Below are 20480 nucleotides of genomic sequence, written 5' to 3'. Positions count from 1 at the left end.
GAAGAGATAACCGACAGTCCCGGTTCCTCCGGAGAAGTTTCACGCGAAGCCGGCAGACCTTTTTTTCCGCGGCCCGGCAAATTTTGAGTTCCATCAAAGTGTCTCGATTAAAACGGTGACAGCGGAGCAAACCTGCGCAAAAGTCACCGTTGACGCACCGGCGCCTTCCCAACAACAACAACAACGACGAGACAACAATGTTTGCCGTGAAGAAGGGCCACATGGAGGGGCGGTTTGCTCGTGGGCAACTGGGAAGTGGGCAACTACACCTAAATACCCGCTGAACTCCAAATATTCCAGCGGGAAAGCGCGGCCTTGCTGCACGCACTGATGAGGTAAAAAAAAAAAAAAGAAAGAAATGAGCAGCAGCCCGACTGGGTTGGTCGAGCTGACCTCGTTCGCTGGCTGTTCAATGTTAACTGCAAGAAATGGTGACAGAACATGAACGTGTAAAGATGTTTTGTACAAATAGTGTTACCTTTACGCAACATCCTGACCTCCATCTCGTCCCCGTCTTGGTTTATATGGATGACGACGAGGCTGTTTGTCACTTTTCTGGATCCTGACAGTAGGAGTAGAGATTTCTCGGGGGCGGCGGCCATGTTGCCGCCTTCTTCTTCTTTGGTTTTTAAAGGCAGCTTGCTTCCATAGTGTTGCTCTACTGCCACCTCCTGGTTCTAGTGTTCTCCAGTGACTTACATCCCTTTAATCAGTCCAGTTCTTACCAGGAAGCTGACCGAGCACTTTTTTTTTTTTTTTTTCCCCCCACAGTCCCAGACGCCTTTCATCCCTGTTTAGTCATGTGACCATGTTGCTTGTTTGGCAACCTGAGGACGCTATGCCCCGCCCACCTATACAGGAAAACTGAGGGCAACACAGACCTGTCAATCAAACAGACACGCCCCCCCAAAGTAATGATGCAATTATTTTTATGAATGAATTTATCATTTAAATGAATGAATTTAATGAATGACACCATTATGACTTGTGGAAAAAAAAAAAAAAATCAAAAAAAATCACTATTTGACGAGAGAAGCCGACTGAGAGTCATATATTTGGAGCCAAGTGGCCGTTGGTGGCATTGCAGTTTAAGTCACCTCCTCATTGGCGTCACTTTTTAGACCAGGAGACTGCGTCCATTTTTATTAAGCGTCTATATCTGTGAAGTGATCCCCTCCCCAGATGACTGCGGTGCAAGAGGTCATGTATAAGTCATATATGGTTATCTCCTGGCTGCATGGCCTCCTTCATGCCCACGCTAGTCCGTCCACCACTTTGGTCCAAAGCAAAACATCTCCACAACTATCTCATGGATTGCCGGAAGATTTTGCACAAGCACACGTGACTCCTGCCGTCTTGGGCGATCCTCTTCTTACGTCGCCGCAGGCAATTCTGGTTCAGTCCGAAACATCCTGACAAATCCTGGATAAGTTGCTCTGAAATTGAATCACATATTCAAGGTCTCTGGCGGATAAATTAGGACTTTGGCGACCCCTGACTTTTCATTTCCCATCGTGCAAAAATGTCTTCGCGCCCGACACCTTATTTCATCACCGACCCCCTGAAAGATCTGTGACATTCCCATCAGCCTCAGCTCGTGCTTAATGCTAATGAGAAAAATGTCCCCCATGTTAGCAGGCTAAACTGACACATTACCTGCTAAACATCTGCACGTGGGCACGCTGATGTTTAGCATTTAAATCAAATCACTTCTGTGCCTAAATACAGACTCACAGAGCTGTTATTATCCTCCTGCACCGCAGCTCAGCCAGGAAACACCGTCAGGGAGGAAAGAAAGGACTGTGGGTTTTGTTGTTTATCTCTTACGCCGTAGACGCCTGAAGAGAGAATCTCTTCGTGACCCGTAGCGAAGGAAACGACAAGTCACTCATTCTGTTCGTCCGTGGCTCTGGGACAAAAGACAAGACTTGAACAAAATTTGGACCCGTCCTGTAAAGCAATGCGGAGGGACAATTTACCCTGTCGGCACGCGTTGGTAAACGGATGAGGCACTCGGACGGGACGGTTTCCCTTGTAGGTCCCAACTTTTACGTGGGAGGCCCACAAATGCTCTCAACAATTAAGACCACCAAATGCAGAGAGAGAAAGCAGCCTGCTATAAAAAAAAACACCCTAAAAAAACCCTGACTGCTCTCTATCAGGAGCGGCGGCCAATTAACAGAATAATTAACTGAACTAACGTCTCTCTTAAACGACTGTTACAGGCCACTGTGACAGCAACGAGTGTATTTTAATTAAAGTGCCCTCCAGTTAGCGTGTGCGTTTACAAAGCCCACGAGGGACTCTTTTCCAGTAAAAAGAGATGTTCAATGAACTGCTGCGCGCTGTATGTGCATTGTGAACGCTTTGTCAGCGTGGGCTAAATTGGTTGCGGATTGTTGTCAAGCACGAGAGAAAAAAAAAACAAAAAACAAAAAACCCCAATAAAACTATTATTCTCCCTCACTCGCACCAAAAAGCTCATCTCCTCTACTGCTGCTGTGGCTTTCCTTATGGGTGTCCAATGAAGCATGCAGATCAGCATCGAAATTAAAGTGGGATCGGTAATGAAACTCCCAGAGCCCCCTGAGTAAGAAAGTAACAAGACAGCCCATAAATAAGACACGGAGAACAAGATCATAAACGATTAAGACGTCCAGGAAGTAGGAAATAGGACGCGAGACACGGGCAGGAAGTCGACTGATATGCCTGTACCTGAACTGTGGCTCCGCGGGGAGAAATGTCTGGTATGTGGGGCAGAAATGTCATGTAGCTGTCGAAATCAATATCTAAATGAAGGCCGGTAACGTCTCTGTTGAAAGTACTGATCTCGGTCGTCAGTTTGAAATGTAAATCAATGACAGATTTAAGAGTTTCTGCTGAGAAAATGAATTCACTTTCTCCCGGAATGATTTATAAAACAAACCGCCGCTGCTTTTTTTTTTTGAAGATAAGAGGCAGCTATAATCATTGGATACCAAAGTGATATCGGGTTTTAGAGGCAGGGTGCTTCTTTTAAACAGAGATATCAAAAAGATGAACTTCAGGTAATGACTTCTACTCTTCAAAAATAGATAGATGCCCTTCAGGAAATGAACTCTTCAAATCTAAAAAAAAAAAACAAAAAAAAAACTGAAAAGAAAAAAGCCTTGATTCTGCATTTTTAATGTGTGTAAAGTAGTTGAAGCCTGTTTAGCCTGATTGAATGAGCAGGTGTCGCCCGTTAAAGAGACGAAGTGAAGCAGATGGTGAACAGAATCATACCGGAGCGGGGTGGGGATGAGGGGGGGAATAAATGTGCCATGTTGGTTTCTCAAGTTTATTCGATCTGTGGTTATCAAAGACAATGCCCAAGAACATAAGTTATGAAAAAAAAAAAAAAAAAAAAAAAAAAAAAAAGCCTTCATGATTGGGAGTTTGATATGACATAGTGTTACTATTTTTAAACATAGGCATATTTTCCTCATTTATTCGAAAACAGCAAAAGTAAAAAAAAAAAAAGAAAGAAAAAAAAAAAAAAAAGATCGAAACAAACGGCTGGACAGAAGAGACAGCAAAGATGCTGAAAAGGACATTATCTCAGTGGAGTGCTTCTTTCGGTGAGCCTCGGGACGGCTCTTGTGTCTGCGCGTGTGCGTGGGGCGTGTGCACCATGAGTTCACCAGACTCCACATAATCTTACCATTGTTCACCAGAGGTCACCGGAGGTCACCGGCGCAGCGACTTGGGAGTTCACCATTGTTTCCAAGTGCTGCGGGGCTGAGGACAGTCCCCCCCCCCCCGCTGTCACCGCCAGGCTCCGGCCGGCCACACAAACACTATTCGGGTCGTGTTGAGGAGGGGGGGGGGGGAGGGGAAGCGAGAAAAATTAAAAACCAACCGCCAGTAACCAGGCACCTGGTCATGACATGGCCCCTTAGACTTAAAACAGCACACACAGGCACGCTTGATCACACATGTATCCATCCTCTCGCTCGCACGCGCACGCACACACACACACACACACGCGCACACACGCACACACGCACGCACGCACACACACACACACACACTGTACAGTATACAATGCACAAGCCCCATACATACAAAATTAAGACCATTAGAAACACTTGGTAAAAGCACAACGTGGTTTTCGTAAAATTAATTGCACATGAAGAGACGAGGTGGAGGAAGCACAGTGAAGAGGAGGGAGGGAGGGAGGAGGGGCAGCGGTGAGCATGGCAAGAAGGTACAGTACATTCAGTAAACAAAAAAAAAAAAAAACGGAGAAAAGGAAAATAAAAAGGCAAGATTAGAACAAAACCACTGAAAAGAATTAAATAAAAATCAAAACACTTTTTTTTTTTTTTTTTCCAGTTTATCATTTTCTTTTTCTCAGTCACTGATTGGGCGCTCACTCCGGGGCGGGGGTGTGTGTGCCAGTCTTACAGTAGTCCCAGTGTCGTCTCGGTAGAGCGAGCTCGGTCAGTTGTGTAGATTTTAATTGTTTTCTTATTTAAAATCGATGTTCACATCTACATCTCTACAGACCCGACGTCAGGAGCGTCAGGCGGGGGAGTAGTGGTAGGGTGCAAGTCTTCCATGACCTGACATATGCACAGGCATTTAAACACACACACACACACACACACACACACACACGCACGCACACACACACGCGTTCACGCACGCACACACACTCACACATAAACACACAGAGTGCATTTTCATTCCTATCACCCCTGGGTACAGGCTTTTTCTTTTCTTCTCAGCTCAGCGCGCCGAGCGCGCCTCTCTCCTCTGTACAAAAGCAGCCTCCTTCCCTGGAATCGGAGGCCGCGTGTTTCTCCTCACTCCTTCTCTCCTATTTTAAATTTTTTATTTTTTTTATTTATCTCCTCTATTTTTTTTCTTCTTTCTTCTTCTTTTTTTTTTTTTTTTACTTCTTTTGAGAGTTGAGCAGTTTATCTGCCTCGGGGTACATGGGATACTTCACGGTCTCGATTTTCTCTTTGACCTTGTAGGAAGGGTAGAGGCCGGTGCGGCCCAGTTTGCGGTTGATGCCTTTGGAGTATCCGTCCCAGTGGTTGCCGGCCACGCCGATCACGTCGCCGGGCTCCAGTGGAATGTCCTCGCTGTTGCGCGGCTGGTGCGGGTAGATGGCGATCTGATTGTGGGCGTTTTGACCTCCGAAGTAGTAGATGTCGTCCAGGGAGTAGAAGAAGGACGAGGCGTCCGGATGCAGGGTCTGCATGATCTCGTAGGCCACGCGGCAGACCTGAGAAAACGAGCAAGGGGGGTGGTTATTTTCATAGTGAGATCTATAAATGAAGAAGATCTGTTCGAAAAGCATGAAGTGGAACAAAAGGACTCCTCACTCTCTCACACACACACACACCTTTCATTTCAGTCCAGCTAAAAGAGGGATAAAATGTGCTAAGCGACTCATCCCGGTTAGATCCTTGAAGTGGACTAATAAGCCCAGAATGTGAATAGGAATTACGAAGCTCGCATATTATTTTCAGGGCTGGCAGGAAGCCTAACCACTTCGGCGTTGTAACTATAAAACAGCACTTGAGAAGCCGAGATGATCAGAACGGCGGATGAAAAATGCCACTGTAACGTCAAAGCTGTAAGAAGCAGGCTAATTGTTCCTTTACTTTGAAACATGTGAGAGAAAATGGGACACAGACGTTCACAATCATACGACAGCGATTGTTAAAGCGCTTCTGGTTTGCCTCGTGACAAACCGGAAACATGAACCGACAATTATCTTTCTACAGCTTTGACATAAATGGCTTTTTTTTTTTCTTTTTTTTTTTAGTTTGATGTGATGTTGTTTTCTATAGCAGTGTTTTTAATGTATAATCAAGGTATTTCTATTTTTATCTTTTTGTTTTTCATTTGTCAATCTTTTTTTTCCCAGTTTTTGTATGTGCGCTATCAAAAATTTGTATTTCTCCTTTCTTGCTGGAGTTCATTTATTGACCTGAATCTTCTTCCTCTCCCTCTAATTATTATTAACACAAACTGTTTTGAGCTCAAAGGTTGAATTTTGATCTTAAAATTTGTACTTGTCATAATATGTTTGGCACAAATGCCACTTTTCAGCCACATTACGAGATCTTTGTCAGTAGAGTTGACATGGAGATGGTTGGATGTTTTTTTTATATGACCTAACAGAGGCTGACGTGGCTGAGAGCCCCGAAACACAGGATCTTGTTCTTTTTGTTTGTAAAAACAATCATCTATTTCTAACTGTTGCACATTATGGAAAAAAAATTGAGAAGAAAGGAATTTTTATCAGTTTTATGTAATAAAACAAACAAACAACAACAACAACAAAAAAACACCGCTTCACGATCTCTCCTGGATGAACTGACCTGCGAAGAGAAGGTGCAGACGAGGAAGTCGGTCTGCGACAGGAAGTGGATGTCCAGGATGACTCCTCTCAGCGAGTTCTCAGTGTAGCGGTTGTGGAGGCCTGCCGACCACGAGATGGAGTTATCGCTGATGAACTCGTAGTCTGGATACCTGAAAGGGACGTGAACACAGCAGCTCGAATACGGTCACGTACCGATGCAGCAAAACACACACACACACACATACACACACACACACACACACTGACTTGGTCTTAGCTTCTTGCAGCAGGGAGGGGTCGTCGGTGGCCAGGTAAACCCGCTTCTTGTCGATGTGGACACGTCTGGCCAAATGTTGGAACTGTTCCTCCACGTGCAGCATGTACTCCTCTATCGGGTGGAAGGCCGCCTCCGTCCCCACTTTATCTGTCCGCCTCACATGGACTCTGCAGACAGACGGACGGAGACACGGGAAGGGTTACAGACTCGGTGTGTATCTCACAACTAAAATTCGATTTAAAATCGGTGTTCGAAAAGAAAGCAATACCAAAGAAAAATATGAAGAAGCTTCACTTTTTGCCAGTATTTTACAAACAGGAATTTGACCTCTGCATTTGACCCATTTTTGAGTAGTGAATACACACACACACACACACACACATATATATATACACACACACACACACACACACACACACACACACACACACACGTGTGCAGCAGTTGGCAGCCAGGAAGCAGTGTGGGGGTGAGGTGCCTTGCTTAAGGGCATTTCTTACAGTTATGGTGGTGAAACACCTTCTATAATTTAATGCACAGTTCATGTGTTTGGATGGCTGGAGGAACCACGGTCCTTCAAACTGAAAGATAATATCAAGATTTAGAAAATGCTGATGGAAAGATTGAATCTGTAACAATTCGTACAACTAAAAAACTGTTCAGGTAAATTTTTAAACCGAAATGTAAAAATTCACAAGTGTCTGATGTGAGTATTTTCTGAATACTTTACTTTTCTATCATGTTAAATTTGACCTGTTGTTGGTCAGACAAAAAAAGGATATTTAACTGGCTGACATTTTAAAGACCAAACAATTACTATATGTGAAATATTGAGAAAAGAATCGGCTATTTCATTAATAATGAAAATGATCATTTGTTGCAACTTCACAGCTGCGACATGTATAATTCAAACTTCCAAGACATCACCATTCACTTCATTTACCATCGTCCTATTTATACCTTGGTGCGGTTATAATAAAAAAAAAAAACGGATACCGCAGCGCTCGTTTTTTCTCAAAATTAAGAGACACTTGATACGCCAACTTCCTGTTTAACACAATGAAGCTCTGCAAAACCAAAAACATTCAGATCCACTTGTGTTTTCAAGTATAAAGTGCTTTAATGCTGAACCATGGAAAATTATTCTTTTTATTCAGAAATACACCTATTCTAATTTGAATTACAAAGTGAGTTATTATGTAAAAAGTGGCGCATTTGAAACAAAATACAACACTTTCTATGTAATAAGAAGACACATTTTGTTGGCTATTATATTAAGTAATAAAAGAAAAAAATGGATGAACAAAAGGTAAGGGAAAATTATTAAATGCTGATTATTAAATAACAAAAGGGAGGGTCTCACTTCTAAAACGCACACGCAGTGAAGATAAAAGAGCCCAGTTTTACCACCATTATCAAAGTAATGGTAAATTCACATGTTGTTCACAGCAGAATTTCGTCTCCAAAAAGAAACTTGAACTTTAATGGCATATTTGGGGAATATTTCCATTGTGTGGCGTAAACACAAACCAAAAATGATGGGAAAGAAGATAAAGAAGAAAAAAAAAAAAAAAAGAAAAAGAAAAAGGCAAACGGTGACAGCGAGAGAGGACGTTTAAGAAACGGAGGCAGGAAGAGAAATAACCAATCCAACTGTGTTTTGTTCGCTGTCCTTGTCATTGCTTCCAGTGAAGAAGGACAAAGAGAGAGAGAGCTGTCACCGGCCGCACATTTGAGAAAAAGAGCACAGCTTGAAGACAGAACAAAGGGCGAGCGGGAAGGGGAACTCCTCTTCTGACACAGACGCATTCCTCGAACTGATGGATGCCCAAAACGCAATTTTTTTTTCCCATCAAGAACTATTCAATTACAAAACTACCCAGCTACGTCTGCATTGTGACTTCTGGCCGAAAGGAGCAAATTACATTTTTCCAAATTTGAGAGGAGAAGAAAAAAAAAAAAAAATTTAACCTTCACTTTTTTGTGAATATGTACTTTCCCCCCCACATTTCTCCACATTCATAGAGTTCCACCATGGAAGCTGCCCAGTACAACCGGCTGTCTACCGCTGGCCAAGGAGCAATTCCACGGGAACATCCAGGATCAGGAGCTTTTTGGAGGCACCTACGTGAAGAACATTAGTCTTTTTCCTTCCCCCGTTCAGGATCTGTCGGCCACTATGTGGTGGTGGTGGTGGGTGGGTGGGGGTGGGGGGGTTGAAACAGCGTCTCTAACCTCGAGGTTGCCTCCCGACTCCTTTGTGAGAACGAGGCAGAAAGTAGGAAAAGCGGAACATAAAAGAGGCAGAGGTTCAGAGAAAGAGAATAAGATGGGGCCGCTCTTAATTTCTACCGCCGGCCAGAGATCAATCAGCGACTACATGGGGATGCCCGCCTTTATTTACATGGCAAATAACCCCCCCCCCCAAAGAATGGAGGTGAGAACAGGAGGCTGACAAGAGTGGGTGACGTGGGTGTCGGGAGTATTTCGCTCGGTCTCTGCGTCTGATCGAACAAAGGTCTTGACATCAGGCTTCTCCATCCTTTGTCAGGGTCCCTCTCTCCTCTGCTGCTTTCATGTCTGCCGTGTTTTGTCCCCCGAGAACCTTTTTTTTTTTTTTTTAAATTTATCGCCTCTCTTCTCTCTCTCTCGTCGGAGCAGAAGAGGCCGCGCCGAGGTACGACTCGGCTCTCAAGCCGTCTCGTCCTCACGTCCCGCCCGCACTCTCCCACACCGCCGGCACAATAACTCAATTCATTTCTACCCATTTCACGCAGTATTGGCAAGGCAGGGCCGTTCTCACGGTGGGCGTTGCAGAATACATTAAGGTATCAAACACGCCCACGCTCGACACAGCCGGTGCTGAGTCAGGCAGATTGTGACGACGGCATATAGACTGAATAAGTGATTTGTCTGGGAGCGACCTCGGTGTTCTGGTCGCCCCGTCGGCCGCCTGGAAAGAAGAGGACGAACAGCAACCCGTGACTCGTAGCTTCCGTCAGCATTTTAATCTTTAGAAGAACGTGTCGTAATCGCAACGTGCACTTTGTCATCAAAACCACGTCAAAGTTGCTATTGAGATCGATCTCTTAAGACTCCTCATGATTATAGGTGATGACAAATCGAAGAAAAAGCCGACGTAGGGTGTCTTAATAAGCGGCGGGAGCTATGACGAGCCTCCAGGGGAGCTTCAATGGGTTCAGTGTAGATCGTACAAGCATCTCTAACACGGAGGTTCCCAAACTTTTCTGACCGTGTACAACTATGTACCGCTTCCCACAGCGGGTACGAAGCGCTTCTGACTGCCCGAAGCTGACGTTAGCATTGTGCTATGTCAGATGTAGCGTCCTCCGACCCGGCAGCTTTTATTTCCAGAATATTTAAACGATTAATGAAGAATTTTGACATCATTGTAATGAGATGTGCATGTATGGAACAACTGTTATCGGTAATAAAGTGAAATTAAAATTTTTTTTTTAATTTTTTTTTAGCTGGAATGTAACTGTTCGGCCTTCCAGCAAAACTCTTGAGTACCACCAGTGGTATGAGTACCACAGTTTGGGAACCACTGCAGGACTGGGTAGATGGACAACTCTCCCTCTACCATACTAATAAACATATTTTCTGACCGCCCCCGAATGCAGCATTATTCAACTTCTGTGAATTAGTTGGGTTTTGGGGTATTTTTGGGGGGCAGACAGGCAGGGAACCGTGCTGATCGGCACAAAGCCGGGTGGACTTTGTAATCTGCGAATGTCGCGCTACATCTATATTATGATCCACATTTTGTGCCAAAAATAAAGTCAGTCCTTCCAGCAAAGCAGAGTTTCCGAGTTTTGCGTAGACACATTTTCCTGATTGGCGACGGGAGCGAGATGCAGTTTGTTCCGAGGAGCATGGAGGCGTCTCGGAGCTTTTCAACCAACAAGACACTGTTTGAATCGTCAATCGTTAAGATGTGTTGATAATTTACCGGCGTGCTCGGGAGCTGAAAGAGAATCCGACACCTAAAATGTAAAAAAAAAAAGAAAGTTGGATGCGACGGCTCCTCGTAGACGTTTCATGTGCCAGTTTGGCAGACATCGCCCGACCCTAAATCGCAGCTCTAACACGTCTAAAAGATACTCTCATGTTTGGTGTTTTGACAATGGCGGTAAGACAGTGAGATCCCATCGCTCCAAAAATCTCCCAAAGATGTTCAAATGGACTGGTATTGGCTGACAGGGATGGTCGTAGCACGTGCTCCACATCGAACAGCGAGCCCTCCTCTCCTATAAGGAGGCATCTAAATTTCTGTTTCTCCACTCATACGTTCAACCGTTTTCCTTTAATACTGCAGATATAAAACTGCACGTGTGACTGACGTGTGATATAATAGATTGTGGCACATTTGTTCTCCAGCTGCGTGAGCTATATCATAAATAAATCAAACTTAGTGAAAGTAGAGTACTGACGTGATTGTGTGAACATTTTCAATATAAAGTTGTACTAAATTTTACATTAACGATGTGTCATAAGGCATGTATATATATATATATATATGTGAAAGTGGGCAATCGCAGTCAGGAACACACAGAATATGATCATGTGACTGTCGTTCCTCTCAACTCCATGAAGCGTTTTAGCGCCTTTAAGGATTTTTTTTGTTTGTTTTTTTTACGGTCCAGCGCTTCTCCTGTTTGCTTCACTCTTTCTCAACACTCTCATCGCTGCCAATTTTAGACACAGAGGTCAGCTACCTCATTAGTGTGGCCAGGAATACAACTTGAAATGAAAGCTAATCTTTGCTTGGGTTTACATTAGCTACTGTCGGCCAACACGTTTGCAATATCAACTGTCAGTGTTTGTGTTTAAAGGTTGTTTCCATCTCTGCAAAGAGGCCAAAAACTCCGTTTAAATTGATGCAAGCTTAAATTCTTACCACTGAAGCATGGATTTAGCATTAAGAGTCCACTTCATGAATAACATCCATCAAGTAGCGAACAGGAAGCTCTTATAAATTGTGAAAATGTGCTGCTGCTGATGCACCAGAGTCTCTGTAAGGGAGAAAACAAGTTTCCAGTGCACATCTTCAAAGTCATATTCTTATATAGATGTTTGCGTCATTGATTTTCTTTCACTTTCTTTTAAAATATATTTTTACCCGTGTTTTGCACAGCTGAGAGAGGTGAGAGAGATTTTCTTCGTCATGTTATTGTAAGGTCTAGCCACATCGAATACGCCTGGCATTATAAGGGATATATATAGTAAATTGTCTTGGTAACCACGATGCCATGGTGATAATGCTGCTGTATCTGCAATGGAAGCGGTGGCTCTACTTTCTCTTTCTCTCTGATTATTCCTTGCCATCATTAGGCAGCATTAAATCGTGTCAGGATAGAGTTATGCTGATGGCTGCTTTTAGTCCGTGGCTCCCAGCCTTCCGGCAAACTCGTGTCCAAAGGGAGTAGCGGGTAAGAGGAGCAGCGGTGGTGACGGAGGCATGTGGGGGTCGGCTGGCAGTTGTTGGGCGCTCTGGGGACAGGCTGCCTTTCTTTCCCCCTCGGTGCTCTCTCCGTCAGCTCCTGCCTTTCCCACCGCCGCCCTCTTCGCCTTTTCCTCGCACCAACACTATGGATCTCTTTCAACCACACTTTCACAACTCATATTCATCCCCCCACCCCCACCACCACCACCACCATCCTTCTCCACACACACTCACTCACTCACTCACTCACACACACACACACACACACACACTTATATCGCCTTCCCCCACAGTGCTGATAGAAGCACACAGGCACTTTGTTGCAACAGCGGAGCAGAGCCGAGTGGAGTGAATGTATCAAGAGCTGAGAAGGGAAGTGGAAAAAAAAAAAAAAGGGATAAAAACTTTGTTCTTCCCAGCGCTTCATTTCAATAACCCTTTCCCCAGTGATGTGGAGGGAGAAAAGAATGGGATATAAAGTGCGTGCGTGTGCGTGCGCGTGTGGAGTGGGGTGGAGGGTAGAGTGGGAAACATAAAGAATAGTGATAGAGATGTGTGGAAAACTATGAGCGAGAGAATCGTGGGTCTGAGTGTATGCCTGGGGAACATGAGGGTGACTTGAGTGTGAAATATCAAAAAAAAAATAGAAAAATCTTGGACCAGCGTGAACAAATGAAGACGGAGGAACGATCACAAATGAGGGGATGTGAGAGGACGGGGAGATTGAACAGGTTGGAAAGAGAGACAGAAAATAAAAAAAAATAAAAAAGAAATTGCCCCCAAAAGAAAGAGGGGGGGGAGGGCGGAGAGTCAAAGAGGGCTTGGGAGAAGGAGACGGTAGCTACCGGTGTGATGAAAGGCAAAGAGGTAAAAACCAAAGAGGATCTGAGAAAAGGGAGAGACAGACAGGGAGAGAAAGAGAGAGCGGAACAAGAGGGAGCGAGAACTGAGCGGATCAGGACAGAAAAAGCGAAGGGAGGCCGGCGACGATCGCTCGCAGCGAAATGTAAAGAAGAAGGGGAAGAAAAGAGAAGTTACGAAAGGCAAAAAGCTGGCACAGAGACTGTGAACATATGGATGAGAGAGTTATGAAGAGGATGACAGAACTAAACCAGGCTCTGACTTCACAGAACTATTAAGAAATAACTCTTAGCGTTCGTTTTAAACTACTTCCCCTACGAGGCGGGTGGAGTCAGCCTCGTGGGACGGCGCAGAAACTTTAGATAATCTCAGCAAAGTGCCTGAAAGTCATTTCACATACTTTCCCATGATTGACAGCCCACCAGCTATTATGTGTATTATCCTAATATGGTAGGCTCCTCCCACCTACTAGACCAAGTAGGTTAAAACAACTGCGGAGAATTATTTGCAAAGTCTTATTTGATCCAGTTTCCAAGTGCTGCTGGGAGAAATTATTCATGAGCAACGAGAGGCTGGCAGACAACACATGCATGTTGGTTGACTGAGCGCCTGACGGGGATACAGCGAAAAGTAAACAAGTAAATAAAAAGCTAAACAGCTCCAACATGCTTCTTAAAAAGCTGCTATCGAAAGTGACTCGCAGTACTGTCGGCTGCGTGCGTTCCCACGAGGCACGGCCCTCGGGGGGAACTGATCACCTCACACCGGTGAATACTTTTCAATTACGCCGCAGCGGACAATGAGGCAGTTTCAAACAGACATTCAAGAATCTGTGGAGATGACACAACGCTAGGTACTCAGAATAAAAGCGGAGGTGATATCAAAGACTGAAATCAGATCCTGGGACGGCATATTTGCGATGGCTGGCTTTATCTGATCTGCGCTATTTATGTTTCAGCTTCAAGACGAGTAATATTTGAACAGTGAGGTGAATAATATGGGAAGGTGCACACCGTGCTGTAATACTGGAAAAACGGGGACCTTTAAAGGAAAAGGCTGGAACTGTTTGACATTTTTCTAATTTTCAACATATCTTATTAAAACTGTTCAGTCAACTTGTGCAGCACTTTTCACTTCTTTCCCGTTTGTGGCACTCAGCCTGTTTATCCTCACTGAAGATGTAATTCTTATAAAAAAAATAAAAATAAAAAAAAAGACATCTCGGTGACATAGTTTTGTTTTTCTAAAAAGGCTAAGTAATTTCCCAAAACATTTTGTTGCCAAGGGTTTTAGCATATCTTACTCGAACAGGAGGAAAAGTGCATTTGTTGGGTCCTATTTTTAGCTGCGGATTAATACTACCGAGTTTTTATAGCACCAGCACTGAGCAGTGAGGTCGACTCACAATAAACTAGAGCGGCTGTGTTCCTTGTAACTAAGGGACATGCCATCCGATATCCAGGTGGAGCTCTTGTGGAGCTACAGTGTAAGCACTGTGTACTGTGCACAGTGTATGTGCATCACATTTTGACTGCACAGATAATACTTTTTTTCTAAAGTAGGATTCATTTATTGTTGGTTTTGGCCTTTTCATTGCTTTTGTTAACCAAAAAAAAAAAAGAAAAAAAAAGAAAAAAAAAGAATCCTTTAATCAACAAAAACCATTGAAGATAAAAAAAAAAATAAAAGCTGCCAGGACATTTATTTTTACTTCGGCCATACAGGTACCGTAAGCTTCTCTTTCAATGGTCTGGTTTGGATTTACTACTTCTGAACAGTTATTCTTTTATCATAGCGTTAGCTTTATACAAAAAGGCAAAAATATCAGATGAGTATTTGGGATGGGGTCACTGATGGGGACAACAAAAAACAGGCAGAATCAGACATATAACTCCACCAAAACACAACAGTGATGAGGGCAGAGTGATAGAATTTCTTAAACAAGTTGATTTGCCTGAATATGAGCTGTATGAGTGTAAGCACTGCAGTGGTGAAAAAGAAAAAGCCTTGCAAAGATAAATAAAGGTAGAGAATAAACCAAACAAAATACTACTCTCAAATTAAGTTTCTTTTAACACTATTGTGTTAACCTCGTATTAACCTCGCCTAAAGCGCTGTTTGTGCTTGGCTGGGTCTTTGAATTATTCTTTTCTGTTCGCTTCGATTGTGAAGCACTCTGAAAAATGATATTTTGGAGGAATGCTATACAATCGCAGTCACTATAACCGAAGGGTTTATAAGCACAAAATGAGCATGTGTCACACACGTGGAGAGGCGAGAAAGCGGAGCATCCTTACCCGATGATGGGGTGTTTGAAGCCCAGCTTGGCGGTGGTCTGCTGGATCTCCTTTTCTAGCCATGCCTGAGGGCGAACCAGGTACTTGACAAACTGGGACACCCACCAGACGGACGGGTCACCGTGCAGACGGTGCAGGCGTGGGGCCAGGTCCTCGGGGATCGCCAGGGGCAGGTAGGGGGGCCGAGGGTGGAGACTGTCCACTATGGGCAACTCCACGACTTGGACGTCCTTATCATGGGCTTCTCCTACATGGATCAAAGAAATGCAGGAAGGAAATTAGACACTCAAGTTTAGGGATGTAACAAAGGATTCTATACACTATCACCAAATTATGTTTTTCCTATTTATCAGGTTTAGTCTACGAGATGTGAGAAACCTCTGAAAAATGCTCATCACAGTTTTCCCGAGTCAAAAATAGGGACTTCAAATTGCTTGTTTTGTCCAGCCGACAACCCAAACATATACACTGAAAACAGAAAAGCATCAAAGAATCAGTTTTAGAAGCTGGAAGCGTAAATGTTTGGCATTTGTGGTTGATAAATGGCTTCAGCGATTCAGGGATCATCACATGCGAGTGTGCCTTTTTTCTTCCTGTGGACAGACAAAAAGTTTCAGCACGACTCAAGCTAAACACATTTTTTTTTACGATCCGGAGGGTGGTCTGGTTGTTAAAGAAAATGTTTATTTTTTATTTTTTTTAACTTAAGCTCTTTTCCTTTTTTGTCACTTCTAAAACTTTCATTAGGGAGTTTTTCCTTATTCTAACCAGGAACTGAAGGATAAAGGGTGTGGTATGTTGTAGAAACTGTAGAGGCAAAATTGAGGCAAATTTGTGATTTTGGGCTTCGTAGAAATGACTTGACGGGTTTAAACTTTGTTTTAGGGAAGGAAACTTTCAAAACAGTATATTAGGTTTAGAGACAAAACCAGGTTTTCTTTTCACTTTTCCCTCTTCAGATCTAAAATGAGGTCTAATTACAGTATTTTTGCCAAAATAAAAAAAAAATAAAAAGCATACTGTGATGCAATAGCATATCTCAGTACCCTCTCCAGGGCTATTATATTAATCCCTGTTCTATTTCCAGCATCAATCCAAACCCACAGTGAGTCCAGCTTTTGTGACTAACAGCTGCTCTTTGCCTGCCCTTGCTTTAAGGCCAAGGTAAGCTCCTTTCTATCAAGGCTGCAGAGGGCCACAGGCTGAGGCAGGGACCTGGATTGGAGGGGATGGGGAGCGGGGAAGGGACGGGGTGGCTGGTGTTCTGGCTGGGGGGGGGGGGCTGAGTCCTGCTTGGCAGAAGCCCTGGGCAGAGGGTTGAGCGGGGCTGATTATGAAGGTCACCTGTTTGGGCAGCAGAAAGGCCCTGTGCACTGCCAGACCTCCCTGCACTTCCAGGCCAACTGTCTGTATACAGAGACACGTACGTGTGCACGACGCACACCTGCATGCGTGGTAAAAAAAAAAAAGTGGTAAACACACACACAAGCATACAAACGTGCATGCACCCACTCATAACGTTGTCCGTGGAAACACATAGAAATTAATCTGCACATGTAAAGGATGTTCTGGAAAAAAGGTGGTTTGATAATCATAAATCCAAATATAATAACAATAAAAAGAAATATGCATTCACACAAACAAACACACACAAAGAGCCCCAGCTAATCTCATCTCACCAGAAGGGATATGCCTGGCAGACACAACCTTCACTCTCTCTCAGTCTTAAACCCTGAGCAGAGGTTGTTTTTTTTCATGGGTGTGTGTGTGTGTGTGTGTGTGTGTGTGTGTGTGTGTGTGTGTGTGTGTGTGTGTGTGTGTGTGTGAAAACTCCTTTTATTTATGTAAAAACAAGTTTGAGGCCTGCGTTCTGTCAAACTACAGTGTCTTTTGTAACTGCTACATGCAGCGGCAAGCAGCCTCCATAACACACTTCCAAACAGATGGCATAATGAGTCATTAAAAACGGCCTTTCACAGAAGAGGCTACACAAAAAAAACATGTTAAAAACAAGGATAGAAACAGAAGCTTAAATTTGTGTGTGTGTATGCTGGAACATGAACTGAATATAAATTGGTAGAAGCATTAAATATTGAACAGAAAAAATATTCCCAGGCCTGTCTTTGCTTATATAACAGCATTGGCAGGATTCACATAAGGGGGAATGGGCATATTTTGAGGCCTGCACTTCTTGGCACAAATGTACAGATATGCAGTACGTCTTCCTCCCACAGCTACTTAATTAGATCACAAAGCCATTCTAAATTTCATCTCAACTCCAAATACGTCTCCTCTGCATACATCTCCTGTGTGCATCATCACTTCAAGCAAAAAGGTCTGCACTGACACAGAATTCCTACACTGTATTTTAAGCCCATGATGTATACCGAGCTTAATGAATATTTCATAAGATTAACATGGCTGTGAAACAGGAGACACAAAATACCGAGCCTCTACCTTCATAATACATTTGAGACACAGGGTTTATGAACTTGGAGATCTCTTGTTCCCCTCTTTACATGGCAGGGAACATTATGTTTCTCCTTCTGCTCTTACACTCACATATAAGGCAGTAATATCTCTACAAAGAACCTCAAAGGAGTCTCTTTGGCAAATTAGCCCTTTGATCAACGAACCATTGTTCCACAAAGAAGACTGTGTGTTCATAATTTGGTCTGTTAGTCCCTGCGTGATGGTGCCGAGCTCTCTCATGCTGTCCATTGAACATAAACGTTGTGGTAGAGAGGAAACATGCACAAGTGGACTAAACAGGCAGTAGTGCTGGCTGTTGAAACTTATTACTGAGATCACTGACAGAAATGTGTCCAGAGCACAGAGAATCCCCAGGAAGTTTGAAACACGTGCCTTAAATATGGTTTTAGATTTGTGATCATACTTTCCAACGTCTTAATGTTTAGCAGTGTTTTATTCGGGCAAAGTTTTCGCACAGCAGCTTGTGTTAATGAGCGTGGCTTCGCTTACATCTTCAGTGTTTGCTGTGATTTTAGTCTGGAAACCCTGTAAGGTTTGTTTAGCCACTCTGAAGGGCGAACCAATCAGGGATCAGTGGGCGTAGCAATGACGTTGAAGTCAAAGTGTTTGTTTCTAATTGTAGTTCCAACAATGGCGGAGGTGGTAGGGCTAGAAGAAGCGATACGAACAGTTGTGGCAACGCAAATATTTAGGAACTGAGGCCAGAACAAGAACAAAGCTCCTTAAATTTACTTTAAAAAAAAAATCCTGTAATGTTAAATTTGCCAACATGGAGTTGCACTCGGCTCACATTGGGGGAGGATCTCGGTTGTTTACAGCTTCGCTGAGTTACGGCGCGCAACATATAACGTATGGTGGTCAATGCTCATTGGTTAGATTTATAATTACCCGAGGTCACGCCCAGCAGGATTTTGCAACTGGAAACTATCATGCAGTAATATTCATGCAGTGAATTGTGGTCTGATATGACCAGGTTTTATGTTTAGACCATGTAGTTTAGACCTTTGGCTTCTTTTGTCAAGTTAATAGAGTCTTGTCGAAAATTATTTCTCTGTCCCTCAATAAAAGGCCTGAAAAGTATTTTTTTTGTGCTTCAAGTCGGGATCTGTATCAGCACTGGTATCGAGTATCCAGCACCGAGAGAGACGGAGAGAGTCTCTATCAATAGTCTCTGTTTATCGGGACCAATATCAAGAATGAAAAAATACAAAAAAAAATACTAGGAGAACAACAAGCTTTAGAGTGAGACCAACTTTCTTTAATCACATAATTTCATGAATATTTTTCCTTTTGTTTTTCCAACAACTTGTTTTCTCCTCTGAATCATTTTATTTAGTCTCTTTTTTAGACACTCACAGTTTTACCTCAGCCGCAGAGCAAACCATAAATGGCTACCCAGCATGTTGTGATCATTTCAATGTGGATTTTCCTGTAATGTTTTGTTTTTCCCATTTGCGGGAAGAAAATCAGCAGGTCCCATAATGACTTAGGAGATCTTTGATGTTCCCCCCCAAGCAATATGTTTTCCTGACAGAAATACCCTGTCATAGGCACATATACTATGCATCCTCTCTCCGACTATAAGTGTCTCACATCCTCGGGGGAAACACTTCGCAAAAAGTGGGCTAACCATGTAAAGATATGTGAGGAAATTGGAATTTGGTAAGGCTGCGAAGTACAAAAATACCAGAAGAGTGCCGCATAAACACAAACAATACAAAGAGCAATGTAGGAACCAATCGCAGTTCTATATGAAGGTCACCGCAAAGATTTGGTGGCATTTACCAGCAAATGATACAACAGTCTTCCCCATAGGCAGACAGTCTTGGGAGGGCAGAGGTGCTAACATTAGCATCCTCGCTACTTTCCAGTAGATACTGGTAGGGTGTATTTAAAAACTGATATTCTGGTCTGCCTTTCAGCGTGACTTTCAGTGACAGAAAGATGCATGAGTGGATCTCACAGAGAGCTGAAATGAAACGGGTGCATAAGAACTAAACAAAGAGTAGTTACTGGACATAACTGCAGTGCTATGAGTATGTTCGTATTTTGTTTCTTTCAAGGGGGGCGGGGGATCCCGTTGGCGGGGCTAGACCCTTCCAAGACAATGATAGGGGAAACACAATGTACAGCGCAGACGTGATTGTAAGAGTTTAGGAGCAACAAAATTAGAAAACTACAACATGTCTAGTTGCAGAGCTTCCAACCATCCAAGCAGTTCAGGGGCTTGTTTTGGCACCACTGCAGGGTTTCAAGAGATCAGTATTCACCACATTAAAAACACTGTAATTGTACTGAACAAACCTTCTACTTAATTAGCAAGATATTCAATGCATATCTACTTATTAATCCAAGGCTTTAGCATCCCTTTGTGGTCCAGTGCCCCAAGGAATGTACCCACTTGCACTGTTAACAAAACAGGCATGACCACGGGCATAGCCAAGTACCCAACAGGCTTACATTAGCTATGCCCAGCTAGTTGGCCGGCTTCATCTTTAGAAACTACTGCCTCTGCAAATTGCTGGTTTTTATAAGGACACAAAAGTCAGAGTGCTAAAAGACCCAAGGAAGGGGAGAAGGCGTTTGCGGTGAGCTGCCTGTTGGGTGTGAGCAGCCATATGGCATATATGGATCCATAGGAGGCTGTTTGTAAAGACAGACACCAGAGAAATACATTAGATAGCGTAAAAGGACACATGAAAGGCAGGAGAATAAGAGAGCCAGGGCGGTGGGAGAACAGGC

The 20480-nt window shown here is 43.5% G+C and overlaps 1 protein-coding gene across 2 annotated transcripts in view; it reads right to left on the bottom strand.

Moving 5' to 3' along the window:
• Positions 1 to 3349: 3349 nt before the first annotated feature.
• Positions 3350 to 20480, bottom strand: part of fut8b (fucosyltransferase 8b (alpha (1,6) fucosyltransferase)) — an 83058-nt gene continuing 65927 nt past the window's right edge. For both annotated transcript variants that reach the window (XM_069161786.1, XM_069161787.1), the window contains exons 7-10: positions 15246 to 15492; positions 6611 to 6787; positions 6363 to 6513; positions 3350 to 5257 (exon numbers count right to left, since the gene is read on the bottom strand). In XM_069161786.1, coding sequence (XP_069017887.1) covers positions 4919 to 5257; positions 6363 to 6513; positions 6611 to 6787; positions 15246 to 15492 — 914 coding nt within the window. In that variant the 3' untranslated portion in view covers positions 3350 to 4918. The remainder of the gene's footprint in view (positions 5258 to 6362; positions 6514 to 6610; positions 6788 to 15245; positions 15493 to 20480) is intronic.

This window comes from Embiotoca jacksoni, unplaced genomic scaffold (assembly GCF_022577435.1).
Source record: "Embiotoca jacksoni isolate LCO1_2020_lvr unplaced genomic scaffold, fEmbJac1.0.p SCAF_29, whole genome shotgun sequence".
Classification (NCBI taxonomy): Eukaryota; Metazoa; Chordata; class Actinopteri; family Embiotocidae; genus Embiotoca; species Embiotoca jacksoni.
Note: the sequence above shows the minus strand (reverse complement) of the source record. Positions and strands in the feature narration are given on the sequence as shown.